The 21052-nt window shown below is 39.6% G+C and overlaps 1 protein-coding gene and 1 non-coding gene across 2 annotated transcripts; both read left to right on the plus strand.

The window, feature by feature from the left end:
• The first annotated feature begins 94 nt into the window (after window positions 1-94).
• LOC126500593 (mitochondrial import inner membrane translocase subunit Tim23) lies at window positions 95-20961 on the plus strand. Its single transcript, XM_050140602.1, has 7 exons — window positions 95-333; window positions 2431-2489; window positions 6182-6275; window positions 6456-6540; window positions 8765-8823; window positions 11065-11175; window positions 20447-20961. The coding sequence occupies exons 1-7, from the start codon at window positions 228-230 to the stop codon at window positions 20560-20562; spliced, it is 630 nt and encodes a 209-aa protein (XP_049996559.1). The 5' UTR covers window positions 95-227; the 3' UTR covers window positions 20563-20961.
• On the plus strand, window positions 8058-8254 carry LOC126500673 (small nucleolar RNA SNORA74). Its single transcript, XR_007591398.1, has one exon. It is a non-coding gene; the product is annotated as a small nucleolar RNA SNORA74 (small nucleolar RNA).
• Window positions 20962-21052: the final 91 nt, after the last annotated feature.

Here is a 21052-nt window from a genome sequence, read left to right on the forward strand (position 1 = left end):
CCCACCACCGGAAAGCAGTCGTCCCTCCCGCGCGCCGGACTTCCGGGTCGTACACGGCCGCAAAGCGGAAACGTGGTGCTTCCCGGGAGCCGGCGCCCGGAAGGTCAGCGTGTGAAGGTGGCAGTAGCAACGCGGGTCTTCCCGCTGTTGCTGTGGGGACCACGGCCGAGCTCACAACCCCGGCCTGAGGTGGAGGTAGGAAGCCCACCGCAGTTTGTTGCGACGTCATGGAGGGTGGCGGGGGAAGTGGCAACAAAACCACCGGCGGGTTGGCCGGCTTCTTCGGAGCGGGAGGAGCGGGTTACTCGCACGCTGATTTGGCCGGCGTTCCGCGTGAGTATCGGGCCTGCCTTTGCTACCCTCTCTGACAGCGTCCTGGGACAACTAGAAATTTGCCCCGGTCCTTGTCGCTTCTCCTGCTCGCATTCACCGCCAGGGATGGGGTTTCAAGACTGAGCGAATTTAGGGGTTGGGGGTGAGTGGCACGAATCACCGGAAGCTCGTTTATTGTCCTAGAGTCGGGAGGACACACAAAATGTCTTCCTTTAGCACCCTTGTCCCTTCTTTTCTCTCGTCGCACGCTTTCCTGTGTTCCTAGTTCTGGAAATAAACATATTTCACATAACAAGCCCATAGTTATTTTTTTCACATGGTCCCTAAAAATATTTCTAAAATCTAAATAACGTTAGGCGAAAACCCTCTTTTTGAGACAATCCAGGGAACCAGGAGGAGCTGGGAAATGAGCTAAACTTTAAGAGATTTATAAACAAGAAAGAAGCCAACCAAATTTTGGAAGGGAAGTAAGCAAATGCAAAGCTACAGAGGCATGGATATCATTCCCATTAGTACGTATTTAAAGCTCTTAAGGTTTGGTAATTTCAAAAATTGGGATATATAAAACTTGGGCCTGAAGATAACAGGGAGTTGTAAGTAGCCTTTTCTTAAAGTGGGTGTTTCTTGTTGCTAATCCTTGTAGTATTTCTCAAAATCCTTTATACTTAAGAACATAAAGAAAGCCCTTTGTCTTTAATGTCTAATGTCTACATTGAGTCCAGAACGCAATTGGTGTGTGTCGTGGGTTTTCTCTGTGTAGAGTAGAGGGCACTGCTTAATGTGACAAGGTAATTGCTGCTTGTCTGTGTGTGTGTGTGTGTGTGTGTGTGTGTGTGTGTGTGTATAAATACTGCTGAGGTGAGCCAGGTAACATAAAAAGATGGCCGTTAGTGATAGATGTCATGAAGGAAACAGGACCCTGAGATGATGGTGGGAGGAGGCTATTTGAGAACAGATCAAGAAAACAACTTGGGAGTTGACATTTGAGCTGCGACCTGAATTTAGCAACAAATGTTTGAGAGATGGGACAAACTTGATGGGTTACTTGAACTCATGTTGGGTCCATGTGTCTTTAGCTTTCCAAGGGAGTAAAGTGATAAAAGATTGTAAAAGCAGAGAGGCAGGAAACAGCAGTAAAGAGAAGCGCTTAGAAGCAGGGGTAAGGAGATTGTATTTGATCCAAAGTGTGGATGAAAGCCATTAGGGCTGATTTCCTAGCATCCACAGAGTGAGTTGAGAGGGTAGGAGAAAGTAAGTTAAGAATCGTTGGTATGAGTGAGATGTGATGCTTGCACTAGGATGCTAGTGTAACAATGGAAAGACTGGAGTAACAGGACTTCGACTTGGTGGGCAGTCGTGGTGAGTGCTTACATTTGTGAGCAATCAACTGAGATACAGAAGGACTCAAATACTAGATTTTAAATCTGTGAAAATTAATTTTTCTTGCTACCTTTTTTCCCCCAAAGTTGGTAGAGTTAAAGTTTAACCCTCTGAAAGTTTGTATTTTCCATAAGCTTTCTCCCTGTGGTGACTACGAGCAGAATTGTCAGGAGTGTGATCTGAAGGCGCTGACTTGATGGACTTACCCACACTCAAAAACGCCAGCCCTACCGCTGTTTCCCCAAGAGACTGATAACTCTTTTGCAATTTGCTTGATCGTCTTGCTAGTTAAAGAAACTACTTTTATGCATGATCTGGGAGAGCAAGTGGGTATGGGCACTTTCTGCTGAGCCTGGTGACGTGAGTTGGATCCCTAGAAGCAGATGGGTAGAAGGAAGGGGCTCCAGATGGACCATGTGCACTCCAGCACACACAGACACACAAACTCGTAAGGAAATGAGTACATGTTTTTTTTTTAAATAAATAAATAAAAATAAACCAAAACATAACAACCTAAGCTAATTTTCTGGGAGTATGATGATCTGACCTGTCAGTGCCAATGCCTTAGGGAAGTGTAGGGCATCAGTGCAGGGAATAAGTTCCTCAAGACAATTTCACTTTTATTGAATTTCAAGAAATGTAACAATCAGCTGAATCAATCCTATAGGAAATAGTTTAAGGAATTTTGTGTGATATGACATTTTGTTTTTTCTCTAGTAACTGGTATGAACCCCCTGTCTCCGTATTTAAATGTGGATCCACGCTATCTTGTTCAGGTAAGATAGAGGTTTTACTGGTTTGATTTGGTGCCCTACTCTACCACCAAGGTCGCGCTTAGTGCTGACAGGCGGGAGGTACTCCTGGAGGGCTGGTCTTCCAGTCTCCATGCACTCCTCCTCGCCACAGACTCGGGTTTGTCTTGTGCTTCTTCCTGAAACCATTGGTGCTTCTCCTAAGGTGTCTGTTTTGTGTAGTGAAAAGAATCACAGTGAAAGTAATCTTTGGTTTTTTGGTTTTTTTTTTTTTTTTCCTTTTTTGTTCTTTTGAGACAAGGATTCTCTGTGTAACCCTAGTTGTCCTGAAAATCATTCTGTAGAGGAAGCTTGTAGAGAGTCTTTCTCTCTCACCAGCCAGCTTCCAAAAAACCACACAGAGATTATTATTAGTTATGGAAGCTTGGCCAATAGCTTAGGCTTGTTTCTAGCATGTTCTTATAACTTAAATAAACCCATTTCTATTACTTTATGTGTTGCCATGTGGCTCATGGCTTGCTACTTCATCTCCTACATGTTATGCTTTTTCTGCATCTCTTCGTGATTCTACCCTTCTTCCCAGCATCCTCTGTGCCTGAAAATCCTGCCTAGCTGTTGGCTGTTCAGCTCTTTATAAACCAACCAGAAAGACACATCTTCACAGTGTATGAAAAGATTATTCTACAATAGAAACCGCCCTTGAACTCAAAGATCTCATCTGCCTCCTGAATTCTGGGACTAAAGGTGTGCACCACCGCTGTCACCGCCCAGTGTAATCTTTGTTTCTAAAGTTTAATTTGAAGTACCAAGGTCCTGAACTAATTACCTAAAGTTGAAAGACCAGTGTTTGGATCTTTCAGGGAACTGAAGTTGATTTAACATCTAAAAATAAATTTTCTATAGTGTTTCCTGTTAAATAGCACTTACAGAATATCTAATGTAATGTCATACTTAGTATATTTAAAAAAAAAAAGAAAGAATGGATAAATTCTTCAAGGTCAGAAGATCAGGGACAATACAGGCATGTCCACTCTCTTTACTCCAGAGGATCAGGAACAATACCGGCATGTCCATTCTCTTTACTCCTGAGGATCAGGAACAATACAGGCATGTTTCACTGTCTTTACTTACCCTCAGAATTGTCTAGCCAGCACAACAAAAGAAGTGGATTCTGGCCAGCCTTGCTGTGTGTACCTTTAATTCCAGTACTTGGGAGTCAGACAGAGCTGGTTGAAGCTACCTATATAATAAGACCTTGTCTTTTCAAAAAGGGGGGGGTAGGCACGAAGTGGTGGTGTATACCTTTAGTCTCAGCATGGGGAAGTAAGAGGCAGGTGGGTCTCTTGAGTTCAAGACAAACTTGGTCCATAGAGTGCATTCTAGGACATCCCGGACTACACAGAGATGCCCTATCTGGAAAAGCCCAAAAGGAAAGAAATGTTATCTAGAATCAAAACTGTTTGCAAATAATGCAAGATTCTTAACTACAGTAATTTAAAGAAAAACAAGCAAATCTATTAAAAATAATAAATGAATTTAGCATAGTTGTAGAATGTGAGAGCTATAGACATAAATTAGCCCTGATTCTACACAGTAGCAATGAACACTCCAAAAGTAGAATTAGGAAAATAGTTCCTTTTCATTTAGTGTAAAGTGTTCCAAGTCAGTGAGGACTACTTGTAGATAACTAAAAAGAAAAAAATGGAAAAACAGAAGAAAGGAAAAATGACAGGGTAGCCTGGAAACTGGGAGAAAATATTTGTAAAGCACTGAATAGAGGACTTAAAATTCTTACATTTAAGATAAAAGAAATGAGTTATAAAATTGCATTGGGTTGGAATAGATGTTTTCATGAAACCATACAAATGTCCAATTAAATGTAATCACAAATGAGATGCCACTTCATATATATCAAAAAATGCATGTCCTTAACATAGGCTGCCACCAGAAGGTGTGACCCAGATTAAAAGTGGGTCTTCCCACTTCAAATGATTTAATTAAGAAAAAGAAATCCCTCCCAGGTATACCCATCAGCTTGGGTTTTAGTTAATTCCAGGTGTAGTCAGTTGACAACCAAGAATAGCCATATCATCACTTATGATTTATTGGCTGGCTATTAGTGCAGACAGTTTTTGTTTTGTTTGAATATGATAGCTGAGTTTGCATTAATTTAATTGTTTACTTATTTTAAAACTACTTTGAAATGTTGAAGACCCTGTAATTCAAGCATTTGGAAAGCTGTGGTGGGAATAATTGTAAGTTTCAGGCCAGCCTAGGCTATATAATGAGACTGCCTAAATCTGAAAGAGAAAAGTAGGAAGAAAGTTACAGCTTGAAGCATTATTCATAAAAACTCAGTGACAGATGTTGGGGTTTAGCCTAAAGACCAGAAAAACAAAACATCCAGTTATGGCCTCTTTTTTTTTTAATGTGAATATTTTGAAAAAAAGGAATAAATCTTTATTTTGAAAAATAAGAGTGCCGCTAGACCCTGATCACATTCACTTTCCAGTCTTCCCAGGTCAACCCCCAACTCCCACAACCTCCTCCTCCAAAAAAGAAGGAAAAAAAAAAAACAAGTCCAATTTGTGATGCCCATACACCTACCAGAATATGTAAAATTCGCAAATAACCAATAAAAACATTATGTTGAAAAATGTTGTGATAAAGAAGATGAAGTGTAAGTGGAGTTTTTCATCAGGACCACCAGTGACTTCCCAAATAACCACACAGAGACTTTTATTAATTATAAATGCTTTGCTAACAGTTTAGGCCTGCTGCTAACTTACAACTTAACCCATATTTCTTACCTAAGTTCTATCAAATGGCCCATAGCTTGTTACCTCATTTTCTATACATCCTGCTTCCTCTGCATTTGACTTGAGACTCCTCCGACTCCTCCCTTCTTCTTCCCAGTGTCCTCCTAGTATGGCTTTCCTATCCAGCTGTAGACCAGTCAGCTCTTTATTAACCAATGAGAGTAATACATATTTACAGTGTACAAAGATTGTTCCACAACAATGAAGTGTAGGTCTTCACAGTTGATGGCTTTTGGTGTGGGTCGGGGTGGGGAAGGACTCAGTTTTCTTTAAGGCACTGGCTGCTGAGAGTTTGAAAGCTCCAGTGAGTATATGGGCAACACAACTGGACTTGATGCTTGTTTTCTTCCTTTCCTTTCTTCTTTTTGGGGGGGTGGGGGGGCAGCACAAAAGTTAGAGGGTAGACCTGGAAGGAATGGAAAGCAAGGGAGATTAAGGTACGTTGTTTGAAATTCCCAAATAGTTAATAAAAATAAGTTGTGGAAATAGAAAGAAGATAAATTATAAAACTAAAAAAAAAATGAAATTAAAAAAAGAATGAAACTGGACAGTACCTAGATTGCAACATGGAGAAAACCTGAGAAGACCAGTTATGGCCTCTTAATCTCAACCTCAGTCCAAAAATGGAGATCCTGCCTCCAGGAATCTCAGAATGAGACTGAGATCTCTCCTCCCATCTTATATTTTTCTCTACTTCTGGGATTAAGGTTGTGCACCACTGCCACCTGGTTTCTATGGCAAGCTAATTAAAAGTGTGTGTCACCACTACCTGGTCTGTGCTGGCCAGTGTGGCTGTTTTACTTTTCTGATCCTCGGGCAAGCTTTATTAGAATACAATAGCTGTCCAAGTGCTGTCTTCAGGGAGCACTCATCTTGATTTTCCTTTTTACCCTTTAGGATACTGATGAGTTCATTTTGCCAACTGGTGCTAACAAAACCCGAGGCAGATTTGAGCTAGCTTTCTTTACCATTGGAGGATGTTGCATGACAGGTGGGTAGTATATATATTTTTTTTAATGTCCTTATATCCAAGTAGTTAATGGTCCTTAATGTGAAAAATAACTAGAATATTGTTTTCAACTTAAAATGTATCACATTTTTTATTATATAAAAAATAAACCAGAAACATAAAGCCTTTTTTTTTCCTTTGGGCTGAATTGTTATGATTCAGGGGCTGCATTTGGGGCCATGAACGGTCTTCGGCTAGGATTGAAGGAAACCCAGAGCATGGCCTGGTCCAAACCAAGAAATGTACAGTAAGTCTATGAAATCTTTTGATGAATTGATGTTTGCATATTAGCTTCTGCTTTGTTGTCTAGTGGTACCACCCTGTGTTAATAAAATGCTTAGAGAGGGCTAGAGAGATAGCTCAGAGGTTAAGAGCACTGGCTATTCTTCCAGAGGTCCTGAATTCAATTCCCACCAACCACATGGTGGCTCACATCTGTGATGAAATCTGGTGCCCTCTTCTGGTGTGCAGGCATACATGCAGGCAGAATTCTGTATACATAATAAATAAATCTTTAAAAAAATAAAATGCCTAGAGAATTAACTTCCCACTTTTTATAGTTGGTTTGGTTTTATCTTTCTAAAATATAAGAAACCAGATTTCTCTGTGCTTTTCAGAAGAGTGAATTTTGAGATGATGTCTTAATTCAGCTGGACTACCCCAACCTGATTTCTTGGCTCACATGTGTTCTGTTCTCCAAACTTGTATGGCATGCTTTTTAAATTGTTGAGTTGCTAATTGGGACGTTTGATTGGGGGGGGGGGGGAGCGGGGCCGTGTAGCAGTAGAATACTTGATGAAATTAAAGCCATACCTAGCTTTATTAGCTCCTTGTTGACATGCTTCAATTCTGAAACTCTTAAATAAAATGTCTATATCTTCAAGGTCGTGTGTGTGTCTGTCTGTCTGTCCATGTGTCCATGTGGATGGGGGTGGGTGCATGTGAAGGCCAGAGGTAAGCCCTAAGGTGTCTCTTCTCAGGAACTGTCCCTGTTACATCCATTGAGCCAGCTTCGCCTGCCCATTACTGAGCTCCGACTTGCAAGTGTAATGCTCTGCCAGAAGATGGCAGCAGGCATGCTGGAGTTAGACCTAGGAGACCTTAAAGGCACCAGCATTTTTCCTGTTCCTGTCACTGCTTAAATCCCTGCATTAACAAGCTAAAATATTGTGATACCTGTGAACCCTAACTCTTCTACAACAACCGTCAGCCATGGCCAGTCATACCCAGTTCTTCTCTTGTATTGTTTTGAAACAAATCCCCAACCAACGTTATATATGAATTTAGAAGTAAGAAATTTCTTAGAAAAAGATACTGTACTTCAATTTTGAAAACAATAGCAATATGATCTTTCTTGTCTTCCCATATTGGAAAACAGCATTTAATAGTAGAAAAAAGGTAAAATTTACAACCAAGAACATTGTGTGTGTATAGCTTCAGAATTCTAGTTTAATGACTTAGGATTTTGTGATTTTGAGTAAACTTCTCTACTTTCTGCCTTGCAGAGTTGTGGAGAGATGATAGAAGTGAGAACTAGGTAAAGACTCACTAAATGGAAATGTACCAGTGTAGTAATGAAAATTAATAGTTTTTAAGCTTGTTATAGATTATGTACTAAACTTATAATGTATTAATAAATATATAACTAATTAGAAAATACATTTCTCCTTAGCCATTCTAAATAACATTTTGAAAGCGAACACATTTTTATTGTGTTCTATGGATCTTTGAATTCTTACTGTTTGTGGTTTATAGTCTGTCAGTTCCAGTAGTAGTCAGCCATTGCAGACACATTCCTGTGATGGTGTTACACTGCTGGGAGAGTAATGTGTGGTCTTCACCTGGTTGCTGCATTGCTGTTCTGGTGGGCTGTGACTCTGGTGTAAGGCGCAACTATGCTTCCTTGAGAGTGTGCTAAGCATTCATTTTGACTGCTTAGTTCTAGTGCGGGAGCAGACAATACTTTCTCCATGTATTCTGGGAATTAAGCCGTTCCCTCTCTTCAAGTTGGCTTTACATTGTATACACTCCTGTCCTTTCCCTTGATTCTACTTGATATTCTGAAAATATATTCTCTTTCCCAAGAGAAAATCAAACCCTTGTCACAGTTTCAGTGACAGTTTAGTTTTACATAGATCAGTTTGTAAAATGCATGTCAGGCTGTAATTCAAAGCCTTTGTATTTAATCTGTCTTGAATAACTTTATATCTTTACTTACAGGACTTTCCTTTAGTCATTGCACAGAGTGTTAGAAATTTTTTATTATGACCCTCATTTATGTAAAGTAACAGCCATTTTTATTAAAATCTTAGGTAATATTAATATGTACCTTAAAGTTACAAAAACAGTGAGGCTTGGGTCTAGGTGTTTTAAATAGTTACTATTATGATTTATAAATACCATAATAGTGAATATAATGATCTAGAGAAATAATGATCCTAAATACATTTTTTTTTTCTCGTTCTTGGTAGGATTTTGAATATGGTGACTAGGCAAGGGGCACTTTGGGCTAATACTCTAGGTTCCCTGGGTAAGTATAAATCTTGTTCAATGAATCTTTTGTTTTGAGACAAGGTATCATGTGGCTGAGTCTGAAACTTGTCTATATAACAAGTCTCTAGCTTGTTATATAGTTGAGGATAAACTTGGAATTCTGATCCTCCTGGTCCTCCTTCCAGGTTTTGAAATTACAGGTATGCACTCAGGATACTGCATATCCAGGGCTGCATGCATGTTAGGCAAACACTTCACCACTGCAAAGAAAGAATGTGTACTCACCCAAAATTTTGGTTCTAGGCTAAACAAGTAACGTTTAAATCCACTCTGGTAATTATTGTAGCTATCATCTGTGAAAAGATTTGTAAGTGCTGCTTTACTTGTCTAAATAGTGTGCTAAGTAAAACCCTGTTTTAAACTGAATGATGTCCGAGGCATAGGGTTGTACCTGCTAAGAAAGGCTCGAAGTCCTGCAGTGAGACGTGACAGATCTGCACAGACCTTTTGCTTTGTTTCCTAATAGCCTGTTGAGTGGCCTGTAGATTCCAGAACCTGAATGGCAGGGCTGCAGTAAGCCTTTGTAGATAAGGAAAGCAGTCTCAGTTACAGGCGGGGTAATTTAGTGCTGCTTAGTCAGAGCCTGGTGACTTAAAATTACCTGTGGCCATATGCCTTACCATCTGAGGTTTATAGTGTACAGACAAGCTGACCTTACCCTGCTCTTCCTACTTGTTGCAAACAAGATTGTTGAAAACACAAAGGCCTCCATTGTAACCTTGTAACATTGTAACCAAGTTAATATTCTAACCTTGACTGTGGTATTTGGAAGCAGTACATTTTGACACCATAAAGCCAAATTCACACTTTTTATTCTGACAGATGGCAGCTTTGATGTTCTGCTTATGTCTACAACCATGAAATAGCTGCTTACACACACAAGTCATGGTCCTCTGCTCTTTTGTAGTTGCTTATGTACTTGGGAAACTCAGCAGTCCATGCCTGTATTACAACTTTCTCGTTTTTAGCACTGAAAATCCTACATTCGATAAAACCCCACGTTCCTAGACAAAGCGGAATAGATGGTCATTCTGTTGGTTACTGTATTTCAATTGTAATGTCATATGACTAGTCACAGTGGTATTACATGATCAGTTTCAGTTGAATATGCTTAACAAAAAGACAGCTTTCATAAAAGTAGAGAGAAGTTGCACAACAGGCAAAGGGTGAGACTGTGTTTGATGGATTGTTGGAAAGGCGAGTATAACTAGGTTTGTTTTGAGCCAGGATCTCTTTAGTTTTAGCTAGCTTGCTATGTTGTTGATGCTGGCCTGGACACAAGAGATTTACCTGTCTCTGCCTTTAGTAAGTATACTCCTTTGGTATTAAAGGAGTATGTATACTACCCATGTAGCAATGATTTTTAAACATGGTAAGGAAGTGTTATAGCATTGTGCCTGATAAATGTAGGTAAAGTACATGTAAGGGTTTGAATGAAGGTACTGTAAAACTTAAGGGTTTTGTAGCATGTGGAAGTCAGACCTCAAATTCTTTTATTGATCTTGTGTGTGAGGTTTTTGTTCATTTGAGAAGCAGGTGACAAAATTTTACTGGGTGGACTAGGACGTGGCATGTAGACCAGGCTGGCCTTCCTCTGCCTCATAAGTGCTAGGATTAAAGATGTGTCACTATTGGCTATATTGTTTTCCTATAATAGAAACATACGTGTTTTAATTAAAAAATATAACAGCTACTTGAGGTAGAGCGTAAGTAAAATTTTGAAATATTTTTCTTGGACTCTACAGTAATATTTTCTAAAAATAGCATTTATTCTACATTTTTGTATAATCGATCAGTTGTGTGCTACTATACGTATGTGCCAACTTTATGTATCAGTGAATGTAGGTCTTCCTGGCTTTTTTGTTTGTTTTTGTTTTTGAGACATGATTTCTCTGTGTAACCCTGGCTATCCTAGAACTTTGCTTCATAGTTCAGGCTGTCTTTGAACACAAGAGATCCACGTACTTCCGCCTCCCTAGTTCTGGGATTAAAAGTGCACCACCATTGCTGGCATATTCATAGCTGTCACTGTGGTCTTCTGTATTATGGAAAGTTCTTGTCTGGATCAGTGCAGTGATGCACATGTTTTTGGGGGACATTTTGATTTTAGATTTTTTTTTTCTATTAGAAGCAGTGATCCAGTGATGTATGTGTTTGGGTGTGCATACCTACTATGATTATCATGTTAACTTTTACCACTGATCTGTTTCTGCTGTAGCCTTGCTCTATAGTGCATTTGGTGTTATCATTGAGAAAACACGGGGTGCAGAAGATGACCTCAACACAATAGCAGCCGGAACCATGACGGGAATGTTGTATAAATGTACAGGTAGGCAGTACTAAATGAAGAAGTGAAATTTGTTTTTATCTATAATATTCAGAGAAAATTATGTGTAATATAAATGTGTGTATGTGTTTGTTTACAATGCAACCTAGTGCACTAACCTTACCGTTATTAAGGGTTTTTTTTTTGTTGTTTTTTTTTTTTTTGTTTTTTTTTTTGTTTTTCGAGACAGGGCTTCTCTGTGGCTTTGGAGCCTGTCCTGGAACTAGTTCTTGTAGACCAGGCTGGTCTCGAACTCACAGAGATCCACCTGCCTCTGCCTCTCTGCTGGGATTAAAGGCTTGCGCCTCGTTGGCTTCTTCTTTGTTGGTTTCACCTTGTAAACTGACCTCGAACTTACCATCCTGCCTTACCCTCCTGAGTACTAGATTTACAGGCTGTGCTACACTATGCTCGGTATTTGTCCCTCCCCAGCTCCTGGCAATCTCATACTCTACCTCTCGGAGTTCAAGGCCAGCCTGGTCAAGACAGGCTCCAATGCTACACAGAGAAACCTTGTCTCAAAAAAACCCAATTAGATAAATAAGTAAAGTCAAAATAGTTAAATACTACTAATGATGTTTAAGGTTTATGATATTAGCCTCAACTCAAATGACAGAAAATAAACTTCACAGCTGATGAAGACGTGAGGGAAAGGCACATATTAAAGCAGTTGGATTCTGCTGGAAGTGTAACTTAGTTGTCTGAGTACTTACCTAGCATACATGAACTTTTGCTGGGTCAGATTTTCAGTGCTGCATAAAACCAGATGTCGTTTACAAGTGTAATCAAAGTACTCCAGGTGGAGAATCAAAAGTTCAAGGTCATTTTTAGCTGTGTAGGGAATTTGAGATCAGGCTTGCCTCGAGACATTGTCAAAAAGCAAAGCAAATAAAAATCTAGTTTGTAACATGGTAAAAAAAAATTGTATTATTAGTTGACTTGCTTTGCTGACCAAAATGTCTGACAAAAACAACGTGAAGGAGGGGGTGTTTATTTGGATTGAATGTTGCTGAGTGGGTAAGGCCTGTAGCAGCAGAGCAGTTCATGTTATAGCTTGCCAGGAACAAAGGAACAGTGGCAAACAACTGGCTTTCTCCTTTTCTCCTTTTATTTTGTCTAGCTCCCTGCCTATGGGATGGTGCCACTTTCCTTCAGGATAGAATTTTCCTCTTCAGTTAATCCTCTGCAATGCCCTTAGAATCAGTTAAATTGACAGTAAAAATTAACCATCACAGTGTGACTTTGAGTGGCACATACTCTGGCTCGCTCAGCACCATACCTTATATGTATATAGTCTCTTTAAGGCAAGAGAAATCTCAATAAAGTATGTCAACTGTTTTTGACTCCCATAGTACTGCGTCCTTTTAGAAAAGTGATGTTTTGTCTCATTTTATGTCTCCCAGTGATTCTTGGTCATTTGGGCAACTTTCCTTTAGACATTGCTTTTATTTAGCGGAGTGAGTTGTATAGTAGAACCCTGTTCAGATCTTGTGAAAGTTTTTATAAATCCTAATTAATGTCTGGTAGATTATAAACTACTTGGGAGAAAGATGAACACTTAATTCTGCAAGTTAAAATAGGCACATTCAAGCTTATGATGAAATGGGAATACCATTTAGAAGCTAAGACTTAGAAGTCCGGTTAATTCCTAGCCGTTAACTGACCCTTGAGGCTCACTCTTCTACCTGATTTGATCTCTTGATACTTTGAAGACTCCAGAGTACACCATTCTTTCATCTGACTTTTACTTCTCATTTAAGGGTCTTTATTTTTCATGTGCCCTTTTCTTCACATGCTCTTTCCATTTTTTTTTTTTTTTTTTTTTACAAATTCTCACCTGTTTTTGTTTATATGTGGCTTTCTTGAGACCTCCCTTAAACACTGTAGCACATGAAAGTTCTGTCCTGCAGGGTAAATTGCTGAATGCCAGATTACTTAAGAAAAACATCTGTATATTAAAAGTGATAATAGCTATTGCCAAAGTGACCTTTGAAGAGTTTATGTACCATTATCAGTTGGAAGTATCATCTACCCATTTTAAGCTTTATTTTTATTATTTTAGTTAATGTGTACTATGTTAATGCCTGCATGGGCATATGGAAGACACTCTAGGTGTTAAAACCCCTAAAGCTGGAGTTACAGGTGGTTGTGGCTGCCTGCTGTAGACGGTGGGAGTCTAACTCCATCCTCTGGAAGAACTACAAGTGTTCTTAATCATTAAGCTGTGTCTCCAGCCCTACCATTGCTTTGAAATGAATGTAAACTGGTGAAAGATAGTTTTTGTTGTTATTGTTGGGTTTAGTTTCAAGACAGTGTCTAGCTCTGTGAACGAGGCTGGCTTCAAGACTTATGGGAACTCCCCACATGTAAGCCAAAAATAGTGTCTTGTGTCTCACTTTGTTTTTCCCTAGTTGGTGGTAAGATTGAGCAACTTCTGTTATTTATTACCATTGTAATTTCCCTGAAGCTCTTTCTTCTTTCCTACTGGGTGTGCCTTCAATTAATTTTCAACATTATGGCGATTAGCCTTTTACCTATTACATATTACATATGCTATGTGAAATTTTGCCTACTTTTAAGCTGGGCTTGAGACATTTCTGTTCAACTACTGTCTATCTCAGGGCACTGAGATTGTCAAGGCCAGCCTGGACAATTTCTTTATTTCAAAAAGTAAAGATAGGATCAGGTTATCACTCATGGGTAGTAGAATGCTTGCCCGTCATTCATGAGACTCTAGGTTCAATTTCCAGTTCCTCAGGGGGAAAAAAATCTTTTTAATTTGATACTTTAAAACGACAGTAATGGAAGAGGTCATTCAGGGGTACTTTGGAGTGTGCATTTGAATCCTGTAGGTCTCACGTCTAGTTTTGACATTGGTAAAGAGAACCATTAACTAATGGTGACCCTGATACTTCTAAATTTGAGGTACTGACTTTGAATATCCTTTCACTAATGCTACTTTATGAACTGACATTGTTATGGAAAGCTAAGACTAACAGAAGGCATTAGCAAAGAAAGCAGACTCACTCTTCTTTGGCTTCTTGGGCCTTATTTCTCAAGTACAAGCTCACTCTAAGACGTGTGCTTGTTGATAGCGAATTAGCTGTTATCACGGTAGAATGTGATCATTATTGAATGCTTTCTTGTGTTACATGGAATCTAACTCCCATCCTTTAGGGAAAAACTAGCACAAACATTAGACTAGGTTAAAATTATGAACCCCCCCCCCCCAATCTTTTTGAAACTGTATCTCTTGTAGCCAAGGCTGGTCCCCAGCTCACTCTGTATCCAAAGATAGACTTGACCTCCTGATCCTCCAGCCTCTGCTTCCCAGGTGCTAGGTTTTCAGGCCCGTGTCACCATGCTTGCTTGAGTTTTTCCTTTTGCTCTAGGAGCTCCATAATAATTTACACACTACACTATAAGTGTTTTTACACTGAGTGTCGAGTCCTTGAATCTAAGAAGTTGAAGTTCTGTGTGTTTTCTGCCACACAAAGTTTGTTCCTGTGGTCGGTCTGTCCTCCTGAGTTTAATCAGAAATTAAACTCATGTTGTAGTGACTTCAATGTGAACTGATGTTGAGATTTTTGGTCAGCAGATATTATCAACTGTTCCACAATTGCAGTTGCTCAATTTCACAATTGGCAATTCTTGTCACTTGACATAGTATTTGTCTTAAAGCAAATTTGGTACATTTTTAGGTTTAAGGTTACCAGCAAACAGGAAATAGCATGGTGTTCTACCTTGTTTGAGAAGATGAACACTGTATGTGGGTGACTTGGAGCTTCCACACCCCCTCCCTTTGGACTAGGAAGTACCTCCTACTCACTTTGAGCTCTATGTGTCATGAGTAGTAACACTGGTCTTGAGTTTTGTGTGAGCTCCTATTTTTATTTATTTAAAGCCTACTGTGGTGGTTTGTACATGTGATCCCAGCGCTGGAAATCCCAGGCCTTTGGGAGGTATGATGCTGGGGTTATAAGCTTGGATTAGAGAAATGTGCTACTGTACCCAACTTATGGGATACTAGGGAGTGAACTCAAGGTTTCATATTCTAGGCAACTAACTACACTGCCAACTGAGTTGTATCTCCCAGCCCGCCCCCCCCCCCCCCGGGACCCCCCCCCCCCCCCCCCCCCCCCCCCCCCCCCCCCCCCCCCCCGGGAGCTCTGTATGTGTATCTGTGTATGTGCCTCAATCTATTTTGAATATAGAAAGCTGCTCTTATTCGCACACATCTTGGGAAGACATGGAATTCTATAATTCTTTTGAAGCTTTATGCGTGTGGAGTAAAGTACAACTTGATATTTGAAATGAATGAACAACTAGAACTCAAAGTAGTGTATCGTGCACAATAAAACAATCATATAAACAAAGATACCTTTCAGAGGCCTAAATGTAGAACATAATGTTGTTATTTAATATGTTCAAATAGAAATGCATTAATAGTGAATTCATCTATTGAATCTGGATGTGATAGTTAACCATTTTAAAGATTATAGGGCAGGACCACAACATGGCTCAGTAGGCAAAGGCATTTGCTGCTAAACCCAGTGACCTAAATTGAATCTCTGGGACATACATAGTGAAGGAGAAAACTAGCTCCTACAAGTTTCCCCTTTGACCGACACACAAACCATTGCACATGCACACCTGCATCCAATAAGTAAATGTATTGCTTAATTAAAGATTGTGATATATCTTACAGAACATATTGCTCAGTGAATATTCCTCTTCTGTGTCCTAGCAGAATTTGATGGTTTCTCTTTACCCAAACAGTTTTTATCTAACTCTTGGGACTTTGATTTGTGTATTTATTTTCTCTGTGTATATACCTAAGCACTCGGAGGTCAGAAAATGACTTCGGGAAATTGGCTTTTTCTCTTTCTACCATTTGAGTCCTGAGAATCGATTTCTAGTTGTCAGGGTCAGAAGCAAACACCTCTACCTACTGAGGTATCTTTCTGACCCTTATTTGTATTTGAGTATTGTTTCGTATACCCATGTTTATAACATTCACAATTCTCAAAAGAAAAAAGTAAAGTAACCCAAGTATCTATTAATGGGTGAATGGATACACAATGAACTGTATTATTAAGCCTTTGAAAAGCAAGGGAATGCTGACATGGACAATAGCGTGGATGAATTAAGAACACTGTACTAATTAAGATAAGACAATCACAGAAGGACAAATACTGGGTGGCTCTAGTTAATAAGTTACCTACGAAGAATAGTCAAAATCATTGAAATAAAACAGTAAAGGGGCAGGAAATGAGGAGTTACTCTTTTAATACTTTGTTTTGCAAGGTGAAAAAAATCCAGATGTGGATAAGTAACACAATATGGGGCAAGAGAAACTGCTCAGCAGTTAAGACCACTATGGCAGAGAGCCTGGGTTCAGTTCCTAGCACCTGCCTTGGGTGTTTTACAGTTGCCTGTAATTCTAGTTTCAGGATGACCCTCTGGCCTCTGAGGGTACGTACCTACATGGGCTAGGATACTATACTGAGGGTATGCATGTGCACATACACAATTTTAAATAAACTTATTTTAAAAACTATGCAAATGTTTATTATCATTGAGCTGTATACTATATGCGTGCCCCACAATTTTATTTACTTTTTCAGTGCTGAAGATTGTCCCTAGTACTTGTACATGGTAAGCATTGACTTTTCCACCGAGCAACATCCTTAGTCACTGTACCAATTTCTGGTGGGAGGCAAGTGAAAAGATCTGTAGACCAGGCTAACCCCATACTTCCTATGTAACCAAGGATGGATGGCATTGAACTGCTGGTTTTCTTCAACTGCTAGAATGCTGAGATTATAGGCATGTACACCGTACTAATTGTATATGGTATTGGATATGGAACCCATGGCTTTATTGATGCTGCTGCTAGGCAAGCACTTTGTCAGCTGAACTATACCCCCAGGCTTCTTTACCAGTTTTTAAAATGAGTATTTTAAATGAAACTTCCAAAAGCCAAAAAAATGCATGTAAATTAATTTTGTTCCTCTAAAGCAGGAATCAGCTAAAACTGCTTCACCAGGGCTGGAGAGCTGGCTCAGCAGTGAGCCATTAAGAGCTCTGGCTGTTTTTCCATAGGACCCAGGTTCAATTCCCAGCGCCCACATGGCAGCTTATAATTGTCTGCAACTCCAGTTTCAGGGGAGTTGCACACCAATGCACATGAAGTTTACCTTTTTAAAAAATAATCACATTTTTAAATTGTTGTTAAAGTACCTATATAATGAATGGCCTTTGCCCTTCAGAGCCTAAAATTTTTTACTATCTGCCTGCTAAAGAGAGAGTTACGATTCTTTGTTATAAATTGACATTTTAATGAATTAGCTCTGCTGTTAACCAGTTCTGTGTCCCAGAAACACGGCACTTAAGTGTTCTGACCCATGTTTTCCTGTCTCTTCAGAAGAACTAGGTAAGAAGTGATCAGAAGATGGGAAGTAAACGAAACACAAATCTTCATGTTTGTTTTACTTCATTGAACATGGGATTGTTTACTTTGTTGTTAGCAAGTGTATTGCTGACCAACTTCCTGGTCTGAGCTAGACAGCTTCTCAGTTTTAAAAAAGTCTAAAGTAGGGGTCCCTTAGTTTGTTATTATTATTCTGTTTTGTTTTGGGTTTTTTTTTTTTTTTTTTTTTTTTTAGCAGCCATTTGGTAAAACCCAAAATTTAAAGTGTTAAAAATTAGAACTTGGGGAGCTATGTGTGGTGGTGTATGGCCTGAACCACAGCATTTGGGAGCCATAGACTGGCAGGTCTCTTGAGTCTGAGGCCAGCCTAGTCTGGTGTGTGTGATAAAAGACCGCTCTTAAGCTAGGGTTGGGTGTGTGACTCATGCATGCTGCCTGTGTTTGCTGTCCTCTTAGGTTTTTCCCCCTACCTTTAAAGAATGAATGTTATTAGTTTGAACTAAACTTTTGTTTTTTGTTAGAAAATGAATGTTTTCTGGGGAATCAGTTATTTTTTAAGGCACACTTATTGTGCATTGGTATCGAAAGATCTTAAAGCTTTATAGGTCCCATTGAAGTTTTGTAGTCCCTAATATATAAACCAAGAACATTCCCAGGGAAGATTGTTGTTTTAATTTGAGAAATAATGTGGAATCTCTTGCACAGAGGTCACTCAGAAACTGTGTTCTTAGAGCACATAGTCAATTGTCAGAAATGATTTATTGCAGTTTTTTTCCAGACCAGTGGCTGGCCATGTATGCAGCTACACCCCAACACTAAGTGAATAAACAACCTTTTGGATCAAAAAGGCCTTGGGGGGTGTTGGGAGGCAACTTGTACAGAATTAAATGTTTGGTTATATGAAGTAGCTACTTTCCATTACCTGCCCTTTATCATTTCTCTACTAACTGGGAAGAGCATCTTTGCTTTATCTTGATTTTGAGTGGGGTTTTGAGGTTTGTATTTTGGTTGCCTACTTAGAGAGCCTTCATTAAACCCAAATTTAGATCTAATAACTTTTTTCTTGTAGATACCTTTATTTTTCTATGTGTGTATTTCCATTATATGATTTTGTCCTAATAAAAGTTAGTGTCAAGCTCTACAGCTTTTTCTTAATTTATTAGTCAAAGACACAACATTGGTCCTTATTAAGCTAAGTGGATTAAGTTGACAAGATAAGTATGTTATTTTCCAAATTTTATAGATTCTAAACCACGCTGAATGGTTGTACGTTCAACTTCAGTGTTACAATCCAAATACAAGGTGGCAGAGATGGGAAATGTCTCCCTTTACTTGACAGTTTTAACTATTTTTGTGTATGGGTATTGTACCTACATGTGTGCATGTGAACCGTGTGTGTGTGCCTGGTGCCTGAGATGGCTGTGAGCCACCATGTGGGTGCTGGAAATTGAACCCAGGTAAATAAGCCATCTTTCCACCTCCCTTCCCCCATTTACTTTGATTTTTGTGAAACTTTGTCTTGCTTTTTAATCCCTCCCACACATTTGACAGCAGCTTTAAGGGGGACATTTCAAGCATTTCAGTGGAAGCCTGATAATCTAAGTAGGTCAGCTATCATAGCCTTCAGACCAGAGACTCTGGAGGGGAGTAGCCCTCTATCAGCTGAGGCCATCTGGTAGGCTCAGTGAAAGAGGGTTAGTTCTGCCGTTCTAACTGAACCAAATTGTCGCTGAAATTATAGTTGACTGTTGTTAAGCTCCTCTACTGTTTCCATTTTTTGGTACCAAGGCACATGTGGAGGTCAAAGAACAGTTTGCAGCAGTTTTCTCCCACCATGTGGGCTCTGAAAACCAAATTCAAGTCAGGTGCCTTTAAAGCCCACTGAGCCATCTCCCTGGGCCCCCTCACCTTTATCTTCTTAAGACATGACTCACACAGACACCTGTAAGCTCCCTGAAATTTGTGGTATCTAGTTATTGTGGAGCTGCACCATGCCTTGGTCTCTTTAAGTGCCTTTGGGAAACCCCATTCTGATGGAGTTTCTTCTCTTTACTATATAAAAGTTATATAATCCTGAATGATTGTGTCATTTCCTATTTTTAAGAAACTTCTGAGTCACTTTCTCTTAATAGATTTGAGGGATGTTTTCAAACAACTGAAGCTTTATTTCTGCATTTCAGACTAAATGCTTATGATGATTTTCCCCCCACATGAAAACTTTGTTGACAAGTACAAATAGCTCAAAAAGTCTAATCCTGAATTCTTTCTCAACTAGTCTGTTATGGTCAGTGCTTAGGTTAATGAGATTGACACATCAGTGCAAGAGGGGGGGTTGTCCCTGTGTGTGGGCTCAAAGCTTATTTTTATCACTACTGCTTGAGTCCTCAAATATTTAAGGACCTGTCCAGAGTCCAAATGCTGACGATACAGTTTCCACATAGGCTGTTCACCTTGTTTACAGTCTTAGATCCAGTGGCGGTGCTTGTGACAACGTAAACTCTAACGAGGAGATGGAATGACTGATGGGTTTGAATTCCGTGGTTACAGGTTGGATTGGAAGGCACATCATCAGTCTTGAGGATCTTGGATACAAATCATGAAAAGTATGAACAAGTCATCAATTCTAAAATACAAAAGATGTATTGTGTGATTTGGGAAGTTGTATCCTGAATTTAGTAATGGCTTAAAACTTTACTCCTGCTTGGAGTAGAGTGTTTAGAAGAGTTTCTCCATGATAGCTTTATATTTTACTGCACTTTATCCCGCTTTTATTTATTACATTTTTCTAACCCTTGATGCTAAGACATGAAATATATAAGGTTGTTTTCCTCCTCTCCCCAGGTGGTTTTCGAGGAATGGCACGCGGTAGCCTGGCAGGACTGACACTCACCAGTCTCTATGCGCTGTATCACAACTGGGAGCACATGAAAGGCTCCCTGCTCCAACAATCACTCTAAAGACCTTGCCACCTCAGGATCCGGGGGACATTTCCAGTCATCAGACAGACTAATAAGTCAGTCTGGAGTAGCTTTCTCTCTTGTACTACAATTACTTTGAACAATTGGAGACTCTGATTTGCTGTGACAAAGATCATGGATGGTTAGCCTGGACTGGACTGCACTGCGTGCCCTTAGTGAGTGGAAGCCAAACCCTTTGGTGGCTCACTGAGTATGTGTTCTCTTCTCCTTTGGAGATGATCTTACACCTGTTTCTCTCCTGCCCCCAAATTGGAAAGCCACTTACTCTCCAAATCCAGGCTGTACTTATTTTCAGTGCTTTTATCACCATGTTTATCAGTTAAAAATCTAAAGCTAATGTTGCCCGTATTCCAAATAAAGGGTGAAAGTAGAACCAAAGTCATAATTGTGAAAGGAGATGGCTTATTGGGTAAATCACTTGCTGCACAAGTGTGAAAACCTGAGTTTGGATCCCCAGCAGGTCTGGCAG

Source organism: Alexandromys fortis, unplaced genomic scaffold (genome assembly GCF_014885135.2).
Source record: "Alexandromys fortis isolate MF-2015 unplaced genomic scaffold, M_Fortis_MF-2015_v1.1 scaffold_46, whole genome shotgun sequence".
Classification (NCBI taxonomy): Eukaryota; Metazoa; Chordata; class Mammalia; order Rodentia; family Cricetidae; genus Alexandromys; species Alexandromys fortis.

Bases quoted from the DNA above. Each gene is read 5' to 3' on its own strand.
- LOC126500593 (XM_050140602.1), top strand. From the start codon at position 228: ATGGAGGGTGGCGGGGGAAGTGGCAACAAAACCACCGGCGGGTTGGCC. The intron at 334-2,430 runs GTGAGTATCGGG...TTTTTTCTCTAG, and splicing joins TGATTTGGCCGGCGTTCCGC to TAACTGGTATGAACCCCCTG. The intron at 11,176-20,446 runs GTAGGCAGTACT...TCCTCTCCCCAG, and splicing joins AATGTTGTATAAATGTACAG to GTGGTTTTCGAGGAATGGCA.